The sequence below is a fragment of the Apodemus sylvaticus genome, chromosome 16 (genome assembly GCF_947179515.1).
Source record: "Apodemus sylvaticus chromosome 16, mApoSyl1.1, whole genome shotgun sequence".
Taxonomy (NCBI): Eukaryota; Metazoa; Chordata; class Mammalia; order Rodentia; family Muridae; genus Apodemus; species Apodemus sylvaticus.
Window position 1 is genome coordinate 30,402,920 of NC_067487.1, and position 24,657 is coordinate 30,427,576.

The following is a 24,657-nucleotide window of genomic DNA, read 5'->3' on the forward strand; positions in this document are numbered from 1 at the left end:
CACCAATGTTAGCACGCTGTCTGCCCCACTGTCTCCTGCCTCTCCGCAGGACTCTCTCCTCTCTCTTATTTCAGGAAAAGAAAAAATGATGTTACATTCACAGAGACAGATGTACTTCATATCCCAAAGGTATGAAGACTTTGAATTAGTCTGCTCTGAAGATGACCTACAGACTGAATGTCTTAAAAACTGAAGTATGTGTAAAGCCCAGGGGTCAGGAGAGTGTCCAGAATACACACACACACACACACACACTCTTTTAATACACCCTCTTCCACTTTCCACCTTGTTTCTATCTCCTCGGTACGTGAACAACGTCTTCTCAGACAGAACAGTAAGTATCAGGCAGAAGGAGATAAATAGCAAGTGCCCATGAACTCACGTAACACTTATTCGAGAAAGAAGAACAAATAATCAACCTAGGTTCTGAAAGAAAAAGGAACTGCATCTAAATGGACGTGCCACGGGAGCTGCTGCAGCTGCTTAGGCTGGGCCTAAAGAGAAGAGAGGGAGGAGCTGAGGTGTACCGAAAACCACGATGGGAATTCCATCCCAGAGCCCCAGAGCGCTGAGAGAAAGAAGGCAGTATGACACTTGACACACTCCGGGCATGGAACCCAGCGAACAGAATGGCTCATGTGTGTATTTAGGTATTATATGTAATCTAGAGATTTAAAGCATAAAAGAGATGTGTGTCACTTATACTACGATGTGTTCATAAGACTCTACACCTGTGGATTCTGGTATCTCTGCAGATCCTGGACTCAATCTCCTTAGATGCCAAGGGGTATCAATATACTGATACATTTTTTTTAAGTACTAGGGCTTTGTAATTCATTGTGCTCAATTAAAATATAAATGAAAATATCTCAGTAAGACTTTGGCAGGAAACAGTACAGTGAAAAACTTAATTTTTTTTTTAGTCTTTTGGGAAATCTAAAGCTCCAGGAGGTATAGCAGGAAAATAACATTATTACCTAAAAGATAGTGTTAGGATATTATCTGAGGTGACAGATGGCAAATACGAGGCTTAATAACTTCTCATCAAAAATCCTAACGCACTCCTCGTGCTCGTCACAGCTTCCAGGGCAGCAGACAGACCGAAAGCCACCATCCTGCCTCCCCCAGCACCCGTGCTCCCTCTCACATGGACCTCTTCACAAGGCTCAAGTGTACTGAGGACAGGAAAGCAAGCACAACCAACAGACCAGCGCAACAAGGTAGGCCTAGCAGGCTGAACTGAACAGTAACACACGTGCATACATGCGTGCGCGCGCACACACATGAACTGACACTTCCTGACTAACAACCACCACCAGTGAAAAAGACCAGGTACAGTGAAAGGTTTCTTTTCAGGCAAAAATGTTCTAGAACTTGTAGTACAGGTATACAGTTCAGAAAAATATATGGAGAACAGCAACGGGTTATGAACTGCTGTGTAAATCCTGGCACACGCCATGTAAGCCCTTCATCTGAACGGAAAGGAAAGCGTTAAGTGTAGTAGCATCTGTTTAGAATCCCTTAGCACTCGAGAAGCTGAGGCAGCAAAAGTCACAGGTTCAAGGTCAACCTGGAGTAGTGGCTACAAAAACATGGTTTAAAATACACTGAAAGCGGAATTCCAAGACATCGCAAAGTACATCTTCCTCAGTCCTTTCAATTATTTTAATCCTTTTCAAAACAAAAAAAACAAACAAACAAAAAAAACAAAACAACTGTGACTGAAGAGAAGAGACGGCCCATGGTTTAGGACCCTGGCTCCTCCCCCACAGGACCCCTATCCAATTCCTAGCACAGTGTGGCTCACAACTATGTCACTCCAGAAGCAGAGGATCCAACGCCCTTCTCTGTCCACCATGAGCACAAGGCCTGCATGTGGTACACAGAGAGACCCAGACACTTAAAACAAAATAATAGAATTAAAAAGCTTTTAAAATAGCTGTTACCTAATAAGAATCAAAAGAAAATTCTAACTAATCCTGAATGGTATGAATTTATTCAAAAACTGTAACTGGTAAATTACCACACATGTCAGGACATGTCTTACTATGTATAACAAATCGCATCCATAAAAGACACATTTTCATATGGACTGTGCATTTGTAAGACACAATGTGATATAAAGATACTGTATTTTTAGAACCAAGCCCCCTGTCACAGGCCTGTATGTAACCTAGCACTTAAGAGGCCAGCCAAAACTACATAGTGAGATTCTGTCTCAACAACAAAGAATACCTATTTACACTGATTTTATCTGATGTTACTTCAAAAAACAAAATAATGAGGAAATGTTAAATGTTCCAGCTGCTATGTCATCCACTAGTTTACATGCTCAACCAAGAAGAGAATTCACAAAAACTCACAACTGTTACCAACTAAAACAATTCCTATGGGATAGAATGCTTCCTTCTGTTCACTACTTAGCAAGTCCCCTCCAGGTCCTGCTTTTCAAAGGCCGCAGGCTGTTCCCTCCTTCCACCTTTCTGCTTCCTCCTCCTTCAACTCTGAACAAGGTCACAGGTGCCACCAGTGTGACTCAGGCAGGGACTGACCAGCTGTTCTGGGCTCACGCCCTGCAGCTGAACTCTGAAGCAGAAGGGAACCGGCTCTGAAAGATGGCTAACAGCCCTGGGAGTAAGGTTCCGCTTCAATACCAGTCAGCATGCACCTTCTCGGCCCGGAGCCGAAAACGTGTCATGAGGGCCTGCAGCTGTCAGAGCCATGACATGAGGGCCTGCAGCTGTCAGAGCAAAAGCAGACATGCAGTCGCACCTGGCCCGGGTCGTTGTACCAGAGCTCGTCGTGAAGCCGGTCGGGGTGAGCCTTTTTGCGTTTAATCTCTGCAATGACGTCGAACACCTCGGAGTCTGAGCTGCTTGAACAGGTGCTATCCTCGTCCGTCTCACACTCAGATTCGCTGGAACTCTCTAGAAGGTGGGAGAAGCACAGAAGACGCTCATGGATGTGACAAAATGGCCCTGCAGACTTTCGAATGCTCTAAACCTCTAAGGCACGGGTCAGCTGGCATCAGTGTTCACTCCTACAGTAATAGTTTGAGGGGGTCACTCGACACCAAAGACTGCTAAGCAATGCCATGAAAAACATACATTTCAGAGTGCTAAGTCATCGTGCAGCTGGGAAATAGAAAAAATACAGATTTTATAAAGAAAATAGAACTAATAATGACAAATATTCAGTAAAAATAACACGGTAATAATGACTTCACACTGTAAAAAATGGTGTCGATAAAGAGCTAGTCTACTATGAGCCAGAAAGGTCAGTGGCTATTTCACACAATGGACACTTGCAAGTGAGCCACTGGACAGGGGAGGCTGACGGGAGAGGGAGGGAGCGAGGAGGGGCCGGGTAGTCCAGGCCTGTACACAGGCCTGGGACAGGCTCTGAGCACAACAGAACAACCCTAGGGGTAAGGAGGGTAAGAGCACCCCAAATGCCAGACTCGAGGTAGAGGAGAGCGACACTGAACACCTTCTCTTTCTCACTCTTGATAACAGAAATAAAGCCGTTAGTCCTGTCTGAGTATAGCCCTTCCCTGGCAATTATAATCCCAGTATTCAAGGAGATGCAGGGGATCAAGAGTTCAAGGCCCTCCTCAACTACCCAATGAATTTGAAGCCAGGTTAAATTAAGATTCCATCCCAAAAACCAAAAACAAAACAAAAACAAAACAAACAAGAAAACCAGAAAAGACAGAGTTCCTGAGAGCAGCGACGTGAACCCAGACAGACAATGACGAGGTGTGAAATAGGGCACAGGAGACAAACATTCCTCGATTCCACTTAGGTGAGGTACTTGAAGCCATCAGTCGGGGAGACAGAAAGTAACGAAGGCTGGAAGTGGGAGACTTTCTGCATTTTTGCCGAATGGAACCATTTCAGTTTTTCAGGATGAAGAATTCTGCAAACTGGCTCCTGGCAATACAAGGTACGTACTAACCACATCATTCCAATGGTTATGACGGCATGCTTTGTGTTGTGTTTTATTACAACTTGAGGAAAGAACCAGAAAGTAGCAGTGGAATAACAAAATGCAGTACCATGAAGTTCATCTTAGATAGACCATACCGTCCGTCACCTTTTCCATGGGAAAACCGAGACACGGAGCCTCACGCCCAAGTCACTTCACAGCTAAGGAGAAGAAGGATGCCCAGCCAGGCCGTTTGGTTCTGAGTCTTTAATTTTGCCACCACTGCATGGCCTGAGACAAAATGAACCTGGGCAAGGCAGAGCTAGACAGAAGTGATGGCATTTTGAAAGCCTCACTGTGACCACGCCCCAACTTTTTGGCCACGATCAAGTGTAGTGACGTCTGAGCATGGCAGCATGCTAGGGGCAAAGGACATCAAGTGGCAAAGAGCTTTCCTATGCTCAGAGACACCACCAGGGCTCCGTAACCTGCAAGCCTTTGAAGGATGAAGCAAGAGGTCAGCCATGAGTTCAAGTCCAGCCTGGGCGAGATATCAGATCTCAGGCTAACTGGACTGCACAAGGAGAGGCAGTCTGGAGCGGGCTCGGGGGAGACTCTCACCGTCTACTTCAAACATCAAAAATGACACTTAAAACATAGGCTATGAAGGGAAAAACATCTATGTCAGCAGGTAGAAGCCTTCACACCAGAGTGAGGCTTCCTCCTCAAACAAGGCGTGCCCAGCATCGGAAGGAGCCAGGGCAGTGCCACCTGCCCACTTTCTTCCTTTTTTTTTAAAGATTTATTTATTATTACATCTAAGTACACTGTAGCTCTCTTCAGATGCACCAGAAGAGGATGTCAGATCTCATTAAGGATGGTTGTGAACCACCATGTGGTTGCTGGGAATTGAACTCAGGACCTTCAGAAGAGCAGTCAGTGCTCTTAACCGCTGAGCCATCTCTCCAGCCCCACCTGCCCACTTCCAAGAATTTAAGGCACAAGCCCCCGATTTTACAGGGATTTTTTCTGATTCTAAGGCTAGACAACTCTGCAAGAGATAGACAGGTTAGCCCACCTTATAAAATAGGATCTTATACACTCTGGAATGTAACTGAGAAAGTAAGACCACATCTTTGCTGACTACGGCTAACAAAAATATAATGAAAAAAAGAAAACATTTCGAGTTAGGAATCCACAGGCCGGTTCCCCAAAGGCTGGAATTAAGCCGCGCTGGCCCAGCAGTCTTGGGCTCTCTCAACTCACCTAAATCTTCATCTAGCTTTGTCTTCGGAGGCTCCCACGGAGGCCGGGCGGCTTTGGCTTTCTCTTGCCTGTTCCCCAATTCTTCCTCAAATTTGTCATACAAATCACGGAGTCTGCTTGTTCCTACGACAGTAGAGTCTCCCTTTGCAAAGTACAGAAGGATCAGGGTGAGTAGCCATATTTTACGATCATCACGAAAAACCTTTCATTAACTACAAGATGTCATTTGTAAGTCCCCAGTGCAGTCAATATTTGAAAAGGAAAACACCACACACTGGCAGCAAGCTTCTAACCACACACGCCCGGTGGTTTAGCAGTGTGAGTTTCACACCCACTGAGCAGGATGGGAACTGTTTGCATATGCCCACTGCACGGGACATTAAAAAATACCACGGCCCTTGGAACAAAAAGAAAGTCTCCTCCCTTCCTCTCTCCCCAACAAGCACATCCAAGAAGCCCAGGGCTTCTACAGCAGAGTCTTGGAGTCCCTGCCGCTGCCCGCTCTCCTTACACAATGAAAAGCACAATGAATGGCCAGACTGTTTGACCTAAAGACCGCAAAATGTAAAAAGCAGACTTTTCATACTTAGAAGAGTCACCTATCACCCTGAAGAGGAAACTCTCTATCAATCCCTCCTCATCCCCAAGACTCTTGCCGCCTTGACAGCTCTGCCATCCATCCCACCTTCTCTGTGCACCGTGTGTGTGTGTGTGTGTGTGTGTGTGTGTGTGTGTGTGTGTGTGTGTGTGTGTGTTTGCCTGGTGCCTCAGGAGAGATGTCAGACGTACAGACGGTTGTGACTGCCGTCTAAGCCATTCTTCCAGCCCCCTTCTCTTGTGTCATTAGAAGGGAAGCTGGGAAGACACCGGCAGCCAAGCACTTGGCTTAGAATCTTCTTGTCTTTGAAGGCGGTAAGAATGTCAGGGCTGTCACGGAAGAGTCTCAGGAATGAGGAAAACTACAAATGGCTACCAACAGTGAGGAGCCCACAGGAGACTTTGAGCAATCAAACAAGAACCTCTGCTCAACAGCTACAAAAAAAACCAGAACTGCCAGCAATGTAATGAGAAAAGATTTTCTCCAGAGCTCCAGAAAGGAACATATTGCCCTCCGACACCTTGATTTAGGCAATACAATCCAAGCTGAACTTCTGACCCTTGGAGCCGTGAAAGGATAAACACTTGTTTTTCAAGCCACACAGTTTATAAAGCTTTGTAATGGCCGCAAAGGAAAACAAACTCCGTGGACATGAGCAGCACGGCTCTGGCAGAGACGGAAGCAGAGCCTGGAGAAGGTCCACGCTCTGTGTCCTTTATGCAGACAGAGGTAAGAATACAATGCCCTCGCAGTGCCATTCGGGAACTGTGGAGGACACTCAAGACAACTACCGGGGTAGATGCTACCCGGAGCCACTAACCAAATGCTGACCACGGCCTCCTCTATACCCAAGGCATTCAAGCAGCAGAGAAATGGAACTTCTAGTTACACTTTATCAAGTGTCATGGAGTCCTCAATCATTTTACTCCCAAAGACAAGGAAACCTTTCAAGTTCTGCTCAGGTAAGAGTCACAATAGAAGCAACTGACAGTCCAAAAGCAATACATACTCAGTAGAAGCCATACTGCAGGGGCAGCAAGAGGGCCTCGCAGGTGAAGGCACTTGCTGGAGAGCCTGACAACGTGAGTTCCGTCCCCAAAACCTTCTTGGTGGGAGGAGAAAACCAACTCGCACAGCTGTCCTGTGATCACTCACATGACCACACACATACACAATAAATGTTTACAAAAGAAAATATATTTCAAATTTAGGGTTTTAATCTTTTCCCAAATTAACAAATGCTGTATGGCCTTCTCCTGAGACGCGGGGCAGTGACAGCGAGACGCTGCTCTCAGGCATCTGCGCCATTATGAAGAGACAGCGGCCACATTCTCTTTCACACTATGCTGCCAGGATTCCTTGGATACCTGTTTCAGAAACTTTACAAGAGCTACTGAATACTTCATTATAAAACAGACTTCGTGTAAGATGACTTTTGTCCAACGACAGAGTAGGACCCAAGTGCTCTGAGCACGCTGGAGGGCGAGCAGGGTTAACTGTGACATTTTGCTGGGTGTATTAAGTATAACTTGGACTAAAGACATCTTCAACTTACAACGGTGTTGCTAAATACAGCCCTGCCCTAAAGCAAGGAATCTCTCTATATTTACAAAATCTCGAAGAACAAAACTCCATCTTACTTAACCTAATGTCACACTAAATGTCACATGGCCATGGCCAACTTCCTGAGCCCTAAACCTATAGGGCCACTGTTCTACTCATTCATTCAATTAATGACCTTTATTCTATATCTTCCTTGTATCAAGTAAAGAAATATGAGCCTAATTTATAATTAATTGGGTTGGCATAACTTTTACAGGAAGGAGAATGATGTACTTTATTAAATAAAATGAAACCCAAATCTTTACCTCCCATTTGGGGAAACACACACACACACACACACACACACGCATGCACGCCACTGTAAAGGAGATATAGGTTAAAGGTCACGAAGCCACCATTATTAAGACCATTAGCATCAAAGAATGCAGAATACTTCTTTAAGCTACTATATACTCTTGACATTTGGTGTTTTTAAAACATCTTTTCTCTGCAATAGTGATTCTTAACTTGGATTGATTTCCCTGAGGGATGTTATGGTTTGGATGAGAACTGTCCCCCACAGGCTCACGTATAAACACTTGGTCCCCAGGAGGTGGCACTGCTGGGTGAGGTTCAGACTAGCTAGAGGAAGACTGTCTCTGGAGGACAGGACAGGCTGAGCATTTGTAGCCTCACCCTGCCTCCAGTTCTTTGTCTTTGAGTTGCCTATGTGCCACCGTGATGTGATCTCTGCCCGGGCCTTGTCTGGTCTCCGCAGACAAGCAGGTAGAGGGGCCTGGTCAGTACTCTGACTGTGGCACTCAGCTGCTTGCTCCGGCCAGCTCCTGCCATGCCCACCCGTGCCTGATACTGTGGACTCTAACCACAAGCTAAAATAACTTCCCCTTACGCTGTTTCTGGTCATGGTATTTTATCACAGCAACAGAAAAGTAACTGGTAACAGCGACAGACAGCTGCCTCTGAAGAGTTTCGGTTCTCACCACTGAGGAAGGATGTTATTAACATCAGACGGATAGGGCCTACAGATGCCGCCCAATATCCTACAATACACAGGCAATGCCCACAAAGAATGATCTGGCCTAAATGCCACATCACTGTGGTGGAGAAACCCTGGTCCATGCAGTCTCTGCTTCAGACCTACCACCTGATCCATGGGGTCACTGGAGTAATAGCTTTCTGAATGTGTGCACCGGACCCACACGGGCTTAAGGAGCTCTTCGTCCTCCTCCTCGGCCTTCTCAGGAGGCGCCTCCTCTGGCTCCTTTTCTTTGATGGACGTATAGTTCTTCTCCTTGCCGGAGCTCTGGCTGTCACTCCATCTGTCTTTCTCCTCCTCCCAACGAGCCCTTTTCTTCTCCCTGCTTGGAGAACGACTTCAAAAGGAGGGGGAAAGTTAGTTATTGAAAACAAGGTTCCGTTGTCTAAGCTATCGGTGCATTTTCTGCCTTCATGCAAATGTCATGCCAAGTTTCACCAAGCAGTAATTCGAGTGCCAGTCTGCTAGCATCAGAATCACCTGGTTTATCTGTCTAAAAGCACAAAGTCCCCCGGCCCCACCCCAGATCTACTTACTGATTCAGATTCTCTGGAGGTGGGGTCCAAGAATCTGTAGTTTTAATTATCTCCCCAGGGGATTCTGGTGCGCACCCAGCGGGTTCAGGAGCAACAGGTAAACCATAATTCCTAGAAGAAAAAGGCACTCAGAAAATATTTGGACATCTCTATGTCCAGACAATTTCATCAATGAAAACCATAGTTTTGAATCTTTCACACACTGCTTTGCCAAAATAATGTTTTAAAACTTCCCAGAGCCTGGCCTGCACTTGGCTATGGGTTTAGCATGACAGCTAATCCGAGGGAAGCAACAGTAATACACACAACCTCGCTCTGGAAAAAGACTTAAGTATTACACCGAGTCAACCCAAACTGTGGCTAATTACAGTCCTCAAAATACTAACATCAACTTAGTTAATAAAGAGAATAAGAAATCTACTATCCTTGAATTCCTGGGGCTTAAAAAACATAAAGATTAATCCTACAAATGTACTTGGGAGAAAAAAATCTATAGGGTAGATTCTAACTTAAGTCTATTAAATTTAGATAGGACCTAAAATCCGTCAAAACGACAGCTGGTAAGAATCATCACCACATTATTAGATCAGTGTTCGCCCCACTGTCCACTGATAAAATTACTACTACCCAATAAAGTTCACCCTAGATTTATGTGAAAAATTATTTTGAGACAGACATGGTGACTTGTGGTCTAAATAAAAATGGCCCCACTGAATCATATGGAGTGGTATTACTAGAGGTGTGGCCTTGCTGGGGTAAGGTGTGGCCTTGTTGCCTTGTTGGAGTAGGTGTGTCCCTAACGGGGAAGGGGGCTAGGAATAGGCTTTGATGTTTCGGAAGGGCAAGCCAAGCCTGACAGACAGCTCATTCTCTCTTCCTGCTGATCCAGATGTAGAACGCTCAGCTCCTTGGGCACCATGCCTGCCTGCATGCTGCCCTGTTTCCTGTTATCCTAACAATGGACTGACCTCTGAAGTATAAGCCAGCACCAATGAAATGTTTTCCTTTACAAGAGTTACCATGGTCGTGGTGTCCCTTCACTGCGGTGGGAACCCTAGCTAAGGTCTGGTTCTTGCAATCTCAGCACTTGGGAGGCCAAGGTAGGAAGGCTGTTTCTAGTCCTCCCTGTCAGCCTGGGAACAGATCTGAGACCCTGCCTCAAAAACTCCTATAAATTCTAGACACACATATTACAACACGTATTATCTTTGTTACCACAAATCAAAAAGTTCTACTCAAAAGAAAATGTGTGGAGCCAGTTAGACAACTGACTCCTCAAGGACAGTGCTTCCTGCTGAATGTGGTCCCCAGATCCTACATGGCGAAAGAGAGAACTGCAAGCACACTGTCACATACATCCATGCATGCATGCATACATACAAACATACAAACATACATAAGTAAGCAAGTGTGTGTTCTCTGTAGAAACACAAAGCATAGGGAGGCAAATCTCTGAGTTCAAAGCCAGCCAGGGCTACAGAGAAACCCTGTCACAGAAAAAAAGAAAAGAAAAAGAAAACACAATCTGGGTACACTGGTGCAAGCCCCTAATCGCGCACTGAGGAAGCAGAGGGAGGAAGATTGCTGTTAAGTTATCTACACAGCAAGCTTAGGCCAGACAGAGCCACACGGTGAGACCCCACCACTATAACAAAACAGAAAAAGAAAGAGCAGAGAAAGACAAAGAAAGCATAAATATTAACAAAAGTTATCTAAAATACCACTTACTGATAACAATTATATTCTGTGAGTATTTTTAATATTCTTAATTGAGTTTATTTTTAATATTAATTATATTATTAATTAACTGTAGCCTAGGCTGTTACTATGTTTTATAAGATGTGAGGAATGCTCTGAATTCCTGGTCCCCGTTTCTACCTCGAAAGCACTAGAATTATAGGGTTAACGGGCACTGCGGTCTACCGCCTCTTACACGTGTACACCATAACTTAGCAGACCTAATGGTAGGTTAATTAACACTTCCCCTGCTGTGAATACATTTGTCAGATCAATTACCAAAGTGTGTGTGCTTCCTCCACACAGTTTAAACTACCCTCAAAAACACTTGCAAGTTCCCCTTCCCACACATCTCATCAAGATAGTACTTTTAAAATCTATGCCATAATTCAGAAACCTTTTATTAAATTCTGACAGTTACATACATGTATATAAGCATTCTGACAACTCTACCCAGCCCTCTCTTCTCAAACAACTGAGTGCTCTGTGAGTTTACACACCAGTCTTGTACACGAATCATAATCTCCGCATGACCCTGAGTCTTCCGGCAAGCACACGAGTGCCCCACTGATGCCGTGACTGCGGTTTGTGTCTTCCTTGCTGAACACTGGTCATCATGTCACTGCCACATGCCACATGTCACTGCTCCATGTCCCCCCACTCACAGTAAAGAGCGCCAGAGCTCAGGGTTACGACAACGGCTATTTCTGCCCTGCTCCAACACGTCTACTCAGTTCTCAATCCTAGAAGACGTGGTATGTTAATTACCTACTCTCATCACCACTGCCTCTGCCGCGGCTGCCATGGTCTAGGCCTTCGGCCACCGATTGCTTCTGCCACAGCTCAGCATAGAAGCCTTCACAGCTGACTTCCTGACCTCCAGGGCGGACTCTCAGAGCATTTCTCTACAGTGAGTCCTGGGCACCTGTCCTTCCCGCTTCCCCTGCGGTCCTCTGTGGTCCTCGTTCCCTACCCTGCTCCTTCAGGCCTCAGTACGACTTCTCTCAGTCTGTTCCACTTCTCTCAGTCTGTTCCACACCACCTTGCACTGCTGGGTTCCCAGATGATGGGACTATCCTCTCGAAAGCCCTGGATGTTTACTTATACTAAGAAGTGAATATCACACTTACGAGAGCACAATACCAAGGGGACACAATGATGCTGTTTTTAATTTGCCGGTAGTTAACAATGATAAGCAGTGGGTACTCCTTCTCTCTGTCCTTATTTCTATGGGAAAACCTCTGGGTTTCGGCGTTAACAACGGCTTGCTCGAGACAGGATAAATCGTGCCCATCAAGAGACACTATTCTTTCATAAGTGAGCATTCTCTCATAATGGTTGTACTCACAAGTAAATACTGGGTTTACTTTAAATATTTAATAGGAAAATACTGATATAACCAAACAGATTTTAAACACAAAAATTCACGATACTAACTCATCTATGTATGTATTCTTGGAGAAAAATTCTATTTACTGTTTCTCACACTACTGAAAACAACTTGCTAGTATTCTGTCTAATTGGTATTTTTATTCACAAGAGAGACTGCCTTGTGGCTTTCTCTTCCTTGGTTGTGTTTTGCAGTCTGGATCGTCTCTGCGGAGTCACCAGCCGAGCTCCCCTTCTTCAAGTGTTCTAGAACAGTTGAAGCTTATTTTGTACCAAAAAAAAAAAAAAAAAAAAAAAAAATCAGCTTTTTCTTTTACTCCATGATTTTTGTCTTAGTAGTTTTCTGTTGTTTGTGTGAAATTTATAAATGTGTTTTCCTAAAACTCAACCCATTGCATTCAAGTATTTTAAGTCTAAAATAAAATTTGTCCTTACTTCATTTTGTAATTCTTTTGGAAATTTATTTCTTTATATGTGTATGTGTGTTTTGCCTGCATGTATGCCTATACACCAGATGTTGTCAATGCCATAGAGGCCAGAAGGCTGTATCAGTTGGCCTAGAAGTGGAGTTACAGATGATAGTTAGCAGCCTTGTAGGCACTAGGACTGGAACCCAGGCCCTGTGGAAGAACAGTCAGTGCCCCTAGCCATAAGCCATCTCTCCAGTCCTCATTTCATAAGTTTACCTCACCTGCATCCCTGTAACAGCCTACATCACACTTGGCATTAGCTACTTTTAAGTACAGGCTCTTTCAAAGACCCAAGCTTGCATTAATTTACAAATCTGGTTTTATTTTATTTATTTACAAATATAGTTTATACTGCTATAGTGGGTTTGATTTCCTTAACTTAGTTTATACTTAAACTGCTTTTTTTTTTTTTTTTAAATTTTGAGACAGTCTTACCCTGTAGCCCAGGCTAGTCGGAAACTCAGTATTGTAGCCCAGGCTTGCCTCAAACTCAGAGTGAGCCTCTTGTGACAGCCTCCCAAATGCTGGGACTCCAGGTGAGAGTTACCCCTCAGCTTCCTAATTCAGTTCTCCTGCTTCTTCTTTACTACCTAGCTTTACAGTCAAGTGCTCACACAGTTCTAGTCCGCTACCATTCACTTGGCACTTGTTTTAGGATTGATTTTAAGAGCTCAGTGTGTATTTATTATCTCAGCAATGTTTCAGCGGGCAATAAGGAAAACACAGTTACTCTCATCTTACATATAAAGACTTCCAGCCGAGAGAGGTTGGATAACTTTAGCTAGTAGTGAAGCTGAGAGAGGTCATAACCAGCCTGCACTGTGTCAGACTCCAGGACAGCGCCTTAGCACCAGATCATGACCTCAGGGCTCCTTTTGGACACAGAAACGCCGCCTTCCACTGCAGCGATGACAATTGTGCTGTCGGAAGGCTGAAAAGGTCTAACTCAACACTCAGCTCTTTCCCCTCAAACAAGCAAACTTCAGAGTGTGATTATGAATGAATTTCAAGTTTTATCTAGACTTCTATTCTTTAATCTAGTTTGAAAGTTTTAGAGCACTGTGGGTGCGTACATACATACACACATACATACTGACGGACATGCACACACACTTCCTAACTGGAGGATACTTATGGAGATTTTCCCTCAAACGCCATCAGCGTTGGCACTGTGCCACCTCCCTGGCAGAACTGGAGGAAGGCTGGACAGAGAATCGCATTTTAAGCAGAGAACCTCGCATTTTGCGAGGTAATGCTACAATCGCTTACCTTCCAGATCTCTTATACTCTTTTTTGTAGGACCTTTCCAGAGACGGCGACCTGCGGTTCTCCCGGTGCCTGTGTCTCTCTCGTTCCCGCTCTCTGAGAGGAAATAATACACAGCTGTTTTCAACAGAGACTCAAAATCACCATGTCTTCACTGAACCTTCCTTTGAAGAAATGGCCATATCTAAGAAAAACTGTAGGGACTTTTTGCTCCTCAGTTTACTGAGGGTCAGGCAGTCTCTCCACCGGCAGTTTCGGATGTCGTCCCCAGCACTCAACACAAGTCTCTCAAAATCTTCTCAAGAACCTCTACTCAGCTAAGCTACAGCAGAAGAACCCCCTTACTACTACTGGCTTCTAGAAAACTACTTAACAAATAAATTAGACTAAAGGTCTTACAGCAGAGATGATCCGAGAGCTCTGGGCCGTATGGACTGGAGCCTTAGCTGCAGCCATGAGCGCTCAGCGACCCGCCAGCCGGGCCTTCAGCACGTGGGGCTACTAAAGCACCCCAAGTAGGCAGATTTACCTCAAGTGAGATGAGAGACTGAGAACGCTCTCAGTATAAACCTATAATATAGTAACAACTTGAGTCTATCTGACAGATGCAGTAAAGACCTAGAATAAAATCGGCGTCCAGTGTGTCGGCATCAGTGCCTCCAATCTGAAGGGAGAAGACACACCAAACTGAGAAGATAGCGGACCATCCCTTATTTGGAATTTTCAAGTTTAGAATATTTATCAACCTTACAAAGCTGGGTATCCCCCTAATTTGAAAAATCTGAAATACTTCAAATTCCAAAACTTTCTGAGCAGGATGTAACATCTTGATTGTTTCAGACTAGGGGTCAACAAGAAGAATAAATCTAAAATATCTGAACTCAAAAACAGCCCCCACCCTCCTACTTACATCCAAGAAATGGCCAAGCAGTAAAAATCAAATTGGTTGAATTCAGCAGCTACTTAGCAACTCAGACACAAAATAGTTTTCACTTAAAGATTACCCCATTCTCAAAAAAAGATTACTGCTGCGGTGGCCCAGTGATGTCTGTAAAAATGATATTTTACAGACAGAGGCGGAAAAGAAATGCCTCCTGGGAATAATGGAACTCTCTGGAAGCTGTGGAAGCTGATAATCTCACCTGGCAATTTACTGTACTCTCTTACTTTCTGGCTATTTAAGATGGGCCCTTAGTTCCTTAGTTCTCAAGCAGCAGTTTGCCCTGACTTCCTCCTTTTATCTCTTCACTGGGATTCCTAAGGCCAGGCTGATAATCTCGACTCACTGACCGTGATGCCTTGCCTCATAGTTGTTTACATAATTACTACCTTCCAACCTCAAGCAGGTTTTTATGGTTGTGCTTATGTGTATGAGGATGGCTCGGGCACTCTGGTACTGAAAGCATTAATTTAGTCAGGAAGTTTTTTGTTTTACAAGGTAAAAGGCTAAATGTTAGATAAGGATTTTTCACAAGAACTTGTTAAGACCCAGGTGGTATAAAAAACTTCAAACTCTTTGAAGGTTTGCTGTAAACTATGAGTTACTCTGTATTCTAATCAAGAAGTTTGATGGCATCTGTAAATTGATCTTCTGTATCTGTTACTTGAGAAACTTGGTTCCTGATTGATGTTGCATTTCCTTGTACCAAATGGCTATGATAATTGCGCCTGCCTCACTGGCTACATCTTTTGAAATGGCAATACCAACTCTTCCGGTATAAAAATCCTTGCCTTAGAGCTCCAAAATACATTCAGTTCAAACCACCTCTCTGTGTGTGTGTGGTTTGTTCCGTCCGTCATCTCAGGCGGACCTGTGCCTTCCTGGACCAAGAGGACCCTGGTTATCCCACAGCAGACCCACAGTCTGTAACAGATTACTTCAAATAATATGATTCTGGAATATACAATCCTCGGTTTGAATACCAGCAAAGTAAAACACCCAAAGGTGGGAACTTGCCCTCCATCTGAAATACTTCTAAAACCACAGTTTACAGAAAGTAGCCTCAGCTACAAAGTAAGGAACAGGTGCTGCAGGTCAGAGCCATGAAAGGGCAGCCACTTCTCCTGCCAAAGTTAGGAACCGAACCGGAGGGCATTCTGGGTATTTTTACCATCTAGCCAACAAATTTACATCTAGGAATAATCTTTCATTCAATTGCTTTCTCTGCATGGGCAGGGATTCAAAAGACCAATTTGGATACAAATCACATTTACTGAATATAAATGGATGATAAATCTACTTAAACTAAGCAAATGTGTGTGTGTGTGTGTGTGTGTGTGTGTGTGTGTGTGTGTGTGTTATCTGTATGCACTTTCCCCAAGATCCTCCTCTCTTACAAACATTAAGCTATTCCTTAGGCGTCTTCGCTGTGGGGGGATGTGGACCTTTAGTGTGAGTAGAGCAGCCTGGGAGAGACTGCAGCAGCACGGCTGAGCTAGGCAAAGCCAATGGCGCGATGCTGCCGCCCTGCATAACAGCAGGCTGGTGCCCCATACCTAAGTTCCTTTCCCCACGCTTTAGAACAATCGTCATCTTTCATGGTAACAGTTACATATAGCTCTTTCTGGAAAGTTTGCCTTGAACAATCTTGCAGTTGCTATTTTACTATATTTATATTTATATTTTACTACATTTGGGGCACAGGCAAGCATATGAGCGTTCCGTCGTCTCTGCTCCGACTACGGATGTGATGTGACTATGTGACTCCCTGTTTCAAGTCCCTGCCTTGTGTTCCCAGCGATGGACTATAAGCTGAGATCAGAGCCTGCAATAAACCTTCTCCCCTACATTGTTTCTTTAAGCGGTTTTTATCACAGCAGAAGTGAAACTGGGACAGACTGCCTCCTTTAAAGATTTTTTTTTTAATTTAGAAAAATTTGGGACTGAGGGAAAAAAAACATGAATCTACAACTAAACAGTATTTTTCAAATACAACTTTCCTCCATGCATACATTTCAGCACAGGGAAACAGGCTAAAACTATTTGGGGACTATAACGTGAATAAGTAATCTTGCTTCCCTTTCCAAAGGCAATGCACCGTGGGATAATCACTAAAGCACAACCATGTCGTGAAGAGGAAAAGGCCACACTGGGCCACACCCATCATTTTGGACTGCTTCCCTAAAGCATCCTTTTTCTTTACAACCAACTTACTTGTCAGACTTCTTCCTTGTAAAAAGCCTAAACCATAATTTTTTTTTTTTTATTAAAAATCACGGGCAAGCCAGACAGCAGTGTGGCACTCCTTCAATCCCAGGGAGGCAGAGGTACAAGAATCTCGGAGTTTAAGGCCAGCCTGGTCTACAGAGTGAGTTCCAGGACAACCTGGGCTATACAGAAAAACCCTGTCTCAAAAGAACTGGGAGAGAAAGTGCACAAGTTTGTGTTGGTCTGCAGACAAACCGGCCGTCTGAGCCTCTGTGGCTTTAATAAGGCACTTTGCGTGCCGGCTTACCTGCTCCTTTCGTAGCTGCGGTGGCGAGGCGGCGGCGGCGTCCTCCCCCGGTCATACTCGGAGCGGTAGCGGCTGTCGGGTCTCCTCCTCTCGGGGCTGCGGCCGCGCTCCCTGCGCTCCAGGGAGCGGTGGCGCTCCCCTCGCCCGTGACTGTGATCGTGATCTCGGTGCCTGTGGTCGTCGTAGTGCTTAAGCCTCTCTGGGGACCTTCTCTCACTCTGAGCCTTTGGGAGTGAGTATGGCGGGAGATGTCGGAAATGAGGAGTGCTGCTGTTGTTAGCACTGGGTGGGAAAGAACTGGAGCTGTTCTGGTAACTGTTGAAACTGGGAGGTGGGAAACTGTGCGAGTACCCGGGAGGGTACTGGTAATTGACCTGCTGCGGCATGACGGGCGGGGGCGGTGGGTGGGGCATGGAAGGGGGCGGGACCATGAAGGGGAAGGTGCCTTGTCCGGGGGGCGCTCCAGAGACTGGGGGGTTATTGGGACAAGGCATTGGAGGGGGCATGGGCGGAAAGCAGGGAGGCACTGGGAAAGGGTGTCGCATCTGGTGGTTGGGGTAAGGCGGCCGAACTGGGCAGGGTGGGAGAGGGCCTTGCGCTGACGGGGCTACGGGCGGAGGGTAAGGAACAAAGTCTGGTCGTGGGGGCATAAAGTTGGGGGCTTGAGAGTTCGAGTACGAGGAAGAGGGGGCGCTCGGAGGCTCATATTGATACTGCGCAGGAGGCTGCTGGGGATGAAGGAGCCTCAGATTTTGGGGCCTGAAAGCTGGTGCTGAGGGTCTGGCTCCGTGTCCTCCTCGTCCCCGGGGACACCCTCGTCCTGGGTGGTACGACATTCTATGACTTTATGAAGAAAAGAAAAGGAGAAATCAAAACGCAGGTCTCAACAAGACCCACAATCTGAAGAGAAGTGATTCCTGCAAGCTGTACAGTGACCTACACACACACACACACACACACACACACACCCCACAGCTGTTCTGGCTCCTCCTCCTCCCATTCATTCCTATCCTTGCCCACCCACCCTCTAATCTTGCCCAGTGTCTTAATAGCTCATTTGTTAAAACAGCCTATATAGCTCTGACCCACTCTGCTTTAGTGGGCACCAGGCAACGCCTCCGACTTAGAAGGAGCCAACATTTCATTCCCTGTCCGCCAGGTAGGAAACAGGACTGCTCAACCCCACTTCAATATGGCAAGCTGGTGCCACATTATTTATTTCAACCAATCAGCTTCTTCCATGACCCTGGCGGCCCGCCCTCCAGCGGCCTGCTTACTCTCCAGGCCACCTCGGGTGCTGGATGCCGTGTCGTCTCTGGGCATCTTGGCTCACACCTCAATCCCTCCTCGCCGCTTACTGTTCCTCTCTTCTATCTCGAAGGAACAGCAACACCATGACGCACAGGTGCTGTATCAAGTCAATAAACTCTCTACATCCCACCCACCTCCAACTCCCTGCTCCTAGCCAAGCTTATCTTACCAGAGGCACAGAGGGCTCCATCTCCAAATGTGTACTAGGGACGAGGGGAGCACTCTCCATCTGCCTCCTCCCAATCTCTCCCTGCTCCTGCCCCTTCACACCAGCATGGAGACGCCCTGGCTGTAGCTTGCGCTGGCCTCCAGTTCTCCCTCAACTCTGCACTGCCTCGTCTTTTTCATGCTCAAACTTCCTGAAAATGACGGTATGGACTAAATGCTTCTGTTTCCTCAAAATCCTTACATTCCTAGGGTGACACATGGAAGACAGAGCTTGAGGAAGTAACTAGGATTAAATAAGTCACGGGTGTTATTAAAGTGAGTCATGAGTGTGCGGGTAGAATGAGAAAAGCCCCCATGCGTTCATGTATTTGAATGGGTGGTCCCCAGTGAGCAGAACTTCCTAAGAAGGATTAAGACTGTTGGCGGCTGGTAAAGCTGTGTCACTGTGGGCAGGCGCTGAGGTTTTAAAAGCCCACCCCAGGCCCAGGCCCTGTCTTGCTCTGTCTTGTCTCTCTCTCCCTCCTTCCCTCCTTCCTCGCCTGCCTGCCTGTGGTTCAGGATGTAAGCTCTCAGCCCTGTCTGCCTGCCTGCCTACCTGTCAGCATGCTTCCTGCCATGAGAATCCTTCCAATCAGATGCTTTCGTACAAAGATTGTTTCTTCACAGCAATAGAAGAGTCACTAAGACAATGGGGACAATCTAACAATGAGATTAGTGCCCTTATGAACACGGAAGAGAGCCTGGTCTCTCCCTGCTGAGGGAGGATACAGCAATTGTACTGAGGGGATTTTTGCTTAATTTGAAGTAGGAAGATCTACTTCTGAGCCAGATCTGAGGTAGGAAGATAGATCTTTAATCTATCTGTACTGAATCTGGGCCATGCCTCCTTGCTGGTAGCCTAAGTAAGGACATGGAAGAAGGAAGCTTTTGCTCTTTGTCGCTTGCTTTGCCTTTTAGCGGGTGCATTCCCTCACTGGCAGCCTACTTCTATCAGCTTCCAGCACATACTGTAGACAGCTAAGACATCCAGCCTCATGGATGAAGTAACTACAGAATTGCTGAACCTTCACAGCCAGCCACTGTTGGGTTAGTTTGATGATTTGTATATGCATGGCCCAGGGAGTGGCACTATTAGGTGTGGCCTTGTTAGAATAGGCGTGTCACTGTGGGTGTGGGATTTAATACCTAGTCCTAGCAGCCTGGAAGCCACTATTCTGCTAGCAGCCTTCGGATGAAGATGTAGCGCTCACAGCTCCTCCTGCACCTGCCTGCCCAGATGCTGCGGTGCTCCCGCCTTGATGATAATGGACTGAACCTCTGATCTTGTAAGCCAGCCCTGATTAAATGTTGTCCTTTATAAGACTCGCCTTGGTCATGGTGTCTGTTCACAGCAGTAAAACCCAAACTAAGACAAAAGTTGGTACCATGGACTGGGGTACTGCTGTGATAGGCCTGACCATGCTTTGAAGGTGGATTTCGGGACTTTGGATTTGGAAAGCAGGGGAATGCTTTAAATGGGGCTTAATAGGCTATCCTAGTAGGAATATGGAAGACATTGTTATGAGAGTGATCTGAATTGTGCAGATCTGGCCCAAGAGGTTTCAGTGGAGAATTTCAATATGTGGTCTAGAGATTGTTTTTCTGGTATTTTGGTGAAGAATGTGGCTACTTTTTGCCCTTGTCTGAGGAGTCTGCCTGAGGCCAAGGTGAAGAAACTCAGATTAACTGCACGGGCAACGGAAGTCTCAGAAAGGCCCATCATAGACTTTGTTCTCTGGTTAAGTCTCAAGAAGAGCATTTTAAACAAGCACAGTGAGGGACCCTGAGGGCTTCTGCCAATCTTACACTGCCCTCCCCCTAGAGATTCCCCCTCGACTCGGGTCAAGGCTAGACAAGCTCCCTTCTCTAGCCACAGAAACATTCTAGAGTAAACTAGTCTCAGAAAAACCATAGAATGTACTGAGAGTCACCTGACCCTCTGGAAAGTCCCAGATAGAGTTCAAATGTGTGTCATGATCTCATGCTTGCTAGCCAATAGATTTAAAGATCAGTATGCTTAGCCAATAAGTTTGAACTATAACCTTGCTGATGTAACCTGTGCCCCCCAAAAAATACAAAAACTGTTTGTAATAGCAATTCAGGGTTGCCTTCTAGTCATTCGCCTTGAGGGACTAATTGAAGGTCACCCCAACATGCCAGAAAATAAAGCTCTTGCTTTTGCACCAATCTGTATTGGTGTCTCGGTGTTTCACTGGGGGCATCTTGAAGTAGGTACCACTGACTGTCAGGCTAAGAAAAGAGTAACAGTGTTAGGAGGGGTGATAGATCCATATTACCCTGGGGAAATTAGATGGCCTCTCCACAACGGAGGTAAGAAGGATCATGTCTTGGGGAGCAAAAGATCCCTTATTGAGTCTTAGTACTACCATGTCCTGTGATTAAAGTCAATGGGAAACTACAACAGCCTAATGCAAGCAGGCATGGTACAGGAGGAACTGAGAGTTCTATATCTTCACTTGAAGGCTGCTAGCAGAATATTGACTTCCAAGCAGCTAAAATGAGGGTCTTAAAGCCCACACCCACAGTGACACACCTACTCCAACAAGGCCACACAGTGCTATTCCCTGGGCTATGCATATACAAAACCATCACAGTTAGCTAGAAAAAAATCTGTAAGCTATTCTAACAAAATCTTCTTATGAAATGAAAGAGAGTCACTGTATAAATTCTCTAACTCTAGAGAAGCCTGACTCATAAGCCTTCCTTAGATTTCCTGCTCTTACAATGCTCTCTGTGGCTTCTTAGCAGATCCTGCAAGCATCACAGTCCAACAATAATTATGTAAGTCTACCTTCAACCCCTATGTGCCATCAGGAACTGCAAGATTGATCAGGAGGGGCCTAGCTGTACACACAAATCTCTTAACAAGTTATGACCATAGATAACAGAATGAACACAGTCCTTACCCCTTCCCTGTATCTGACTTTCCCAGCCTCTCTGGCCCACTACCTACCCTCTCTTCTCCAGTCTCTGGAAACTGCCATTTCCAGCACACCACTTACCACGTATTGCCTTGCATTGCGATGTGTCCTGTAGATAAGCTACAACTTCCGATGTAAGTTCTACAAGACAGAAAAGGTGGAAACACATTTCTAAAACTGCCAATGCTAAAAAAAAGCGGGGGAGGGGGTTGTTTTGGTTTACAACTATCAGTCATTTTAAATCCTCTAATGTGCTTAGCCTATTACCAAAATCAGGAACATACTGAGCTATTGTCAATTTTCCAAGCAAATTACCTGCTCTCCATACTAGTTGGGCAGTTGTGCTAACCAGAAACTATCCATTGCTAAACTGATTGTCTCTGGTTTAGTTAAAAAAAAAAAAAAAACTGAAGGAAAGACTTCTTCCATCCTCCACCGACAAATTTCCCTTCACTGCCATGTAAAGTTGGCATAAAGACAACACACACACACACACAAAAAAAAAAAAAACCTCAGTGAAACCTGAATTCAAATTCAAACACAGCCACAACCTAACAAGCAGCTTCCATTCTTTACTTTCATTCTCAGTTCCAACCACAGAACATTGCAAACATAAATGAGCTTCTACAAAGTGCTTTCTCTCTCTCTCTCTCTCTCTCTCTCTCTCTCTCTCTCTCACACACACACACACACACACACACACACACACACAATACTGGGCTATCCCAGCACTAGGAAGGCAGAAACAGGCAGATCTCTGTGAGTTCAAAGCCACCCTGGTCTACAGAACTAGAATTCCAGTACAGTCAAGGCTCAATAAACAACTGATACCAAATAATTAGATGACTGATTGCTCTTCAATCCAGTACTCTCATGATTTAACTTAAAACTCAAAGAGCTACTCACAGTACGCACAGCTACTCACAGTACCACAGGCTATTCACAGCCAACAGAATTAAGCACCAACACCACACTTGGCATTTGAGGCCCTACAGAACCTGAACCCAGCCTCTCCCAGGCTTGTCATCTTCTTTCTTTCTCCACCAAGCCCTTCTTAGCCTTCCTTTGCAGGTCAGTGAACACACCAAGCACTGGCGTGAAACGTCTTTACTTCCTTCCACTCTCCCTTACTTGTCCAATGAATTCCTACTCGTCCACCAAACCTCTTCTTGTGAAGAACTCACTTCCTTTGGGAACTCAATCTCATTCCTTCTAGGTTGCTACTGCTTAGTGAATACTCACTTCTTTTCCGGAACTTACCAGAATCTGCTGCATGTGACAATCGTGTATGTCTTCCATGTTGATCTCTTCCAGCATGTTACTAGATCCTTGAAATTATGGGTTCATTCAGTCATTCCTGCATCCTTCACAGCCTCTGCACACAGTAAACACCAGGCGAGATTGACCCTCCCTCATTGTGCATGTCTGTAAATCACGAAGTTTACACTTCCCTTCCCTTTTCTCCCCACAAATATGCATTTTCAGAGTCGCCTGGGAAGCAGACAGATTCGTTGGTTCCATCACTTACTGAGCCAGTGCATGTGAGACACTGTCCTAAGCTCTGTGGCCTCAAAGATGAATAAGGCACACAAGTGTACAGTGTTCAAGGATCGAAAACCCATATACGAATGTTTATGTAATAATAACAACAACAGTAATACGCTGTCCCGAACACTATAAAAAGAAAAACACAATGTGATAAGTAGGAGAAAATAAGGATGTAGAACAAAAGGGACTGTACTGAAGACAACAGTCTGGGGAATCAACATTTCTCCACAGTGTAAAAAACGGAATGGTAGGGGCTGGAGAGATGGCTCAGCGGTCAAGAGCACCGACTGCTCTTCTGAAGGTCCTGAGTTCAAGTCCCAGCAACCACATGGTGGCTCTCATCCACCCATAACAAGATGTGACACCCTCTTCTGGAGTGTCTGAAGACAGCTACAGTGTACTTACATATAATAAATAAATCTTTAAAAAAAAAAAAAAAAAACGGAATGGTAGCTGGGCGGTGGTGGCGCACTTGGGAAGCAGAGGCAGGCGGATTTCTGAGTTCGAGGCCAGCCTGATCTACAAAATTCCAGGGCAGCCTGGGCTATAGAGAGAAACCCTGTATCGAAAAATAAAAAACAAAACAAAACAAAAAACGGAATGGTACACTCCGTTTGAAAACCTAGACAATACTGTACCACTGTACTGTGGATGCAAAGTTTGGTTCAAGTTAATGAATTTAATGCCTATTCCTGGCTGCCCTTTGAAAGCAGGGAGACCCAGGGAGCGATTCTGAACAGTATACTTGTCCGGGACCCGCAATCGACACGCGAGCGTTGCAAGGTGTGCCTAGAAGCCGCTGAAACCCTGCACTTTCCCTAGGTTGAACCTGCAGCCAGGCCCCAGGCTAGACGATGAGCAATTGCACGTAGGCTGGTTTGCATCTCCCGCCAGCCTGCGAGTAAGAGCCGGACTCCGGGGCTCGCCTCCCCCAGCAGTCCGGGCAGCCCCACCCCTGGGCCACGGCTTGTGCTCCACAAATAGAAGAAAGGCATCCCATCCAGCTGCTCTGTCCCTACGGGATCTGTACCGAGGGTCGCTCTTTCGCCCAGACGGCAGATCCGCCCCGAAGCTACCAGACCCAACTCCCAGGATCGTTTAGCTCAGTCCCGGATTCCATTTAAGTCCCGACCCACGATACTCGTTCTCCGAACACCCATCAAGCGCCCCGTCTACCTACAAAGAGTCCCGGAGTCGCCGCCATCAATGGTTACTATAACAGCCACCAAGGCAGAGGTGCCACCCGCGCCTCCGGAACAGGAAATCCCGGGAATTAAAAGGCAAACCTGAGAAAGCTGGGCCTGGGGAGGGAAAACTCTCCGGAGCGCTTCGCAGCACCTTCTGTGCTGTGATTGGTGGATCAGCGAGAGTGACGGACGTCTAGACCAATCGACATTGGGTACAAT

General features: G+C 45.7%; 1 protein-coding gene across 4 annotated transcripts in view; it reads right to left on the minus strand.

Annotated features, from left to right (window-relative positions):
* The window catches only part of Drosha (drosha ribonuclease III), a 111,595-nt gene extending 86,978 nt beyond the window's left edge, over positions 1–24,617 (minus strand). For 2 of the 4 annotated variants that reach the window (XM_052159369.1, XM_052159367.1), the window contains exons 1-9: positions 24,432–24,579; positions 22,964–23,078; positions 21,785–21,844; positions 17,244–18,086; positions 13,792–13,884; positions 8,927–9,037; positions 8,496–8,727; positions 5,194–5,335; positions 2,773–2,927 (exon numbers count right to left, since the gene is read on the minus strand). In XM_052159369.1, coding sequence (XP_052015329.1) covers positions 2,773–2,927; positions 5,194–5,335; positions 8,496–8,727; positions 8,927–9,037; positions 13,792–13,884; positions 17,244–18,086; positions 21,785–21,801 — 1,593 coding nt within the window. In that variant the 5' untranslated portion in view covers positions 21,802–21,844; positions 22,964–23,078; positions 24,432–24,579. Of the gene's footprint in view, positions 1–2,772; positions 2,928–5,193; positions 5,336–8,495; positions 8,728–8,926; positions 9,038–13,791; positions 13,885–17,243; positions 18,087–18,520; positions 18,614–21,784; positions 21,845–22,963; positions 23,079–24,431 lie in introns of those variants that run through there. The other 2 variants (XM_052159368.1, XM_052159370.1) reach the window with 2 other exon arrangements.
* Between the last annotated feature and the right edge of the window lie 40 nt (positions 24,618–24,657).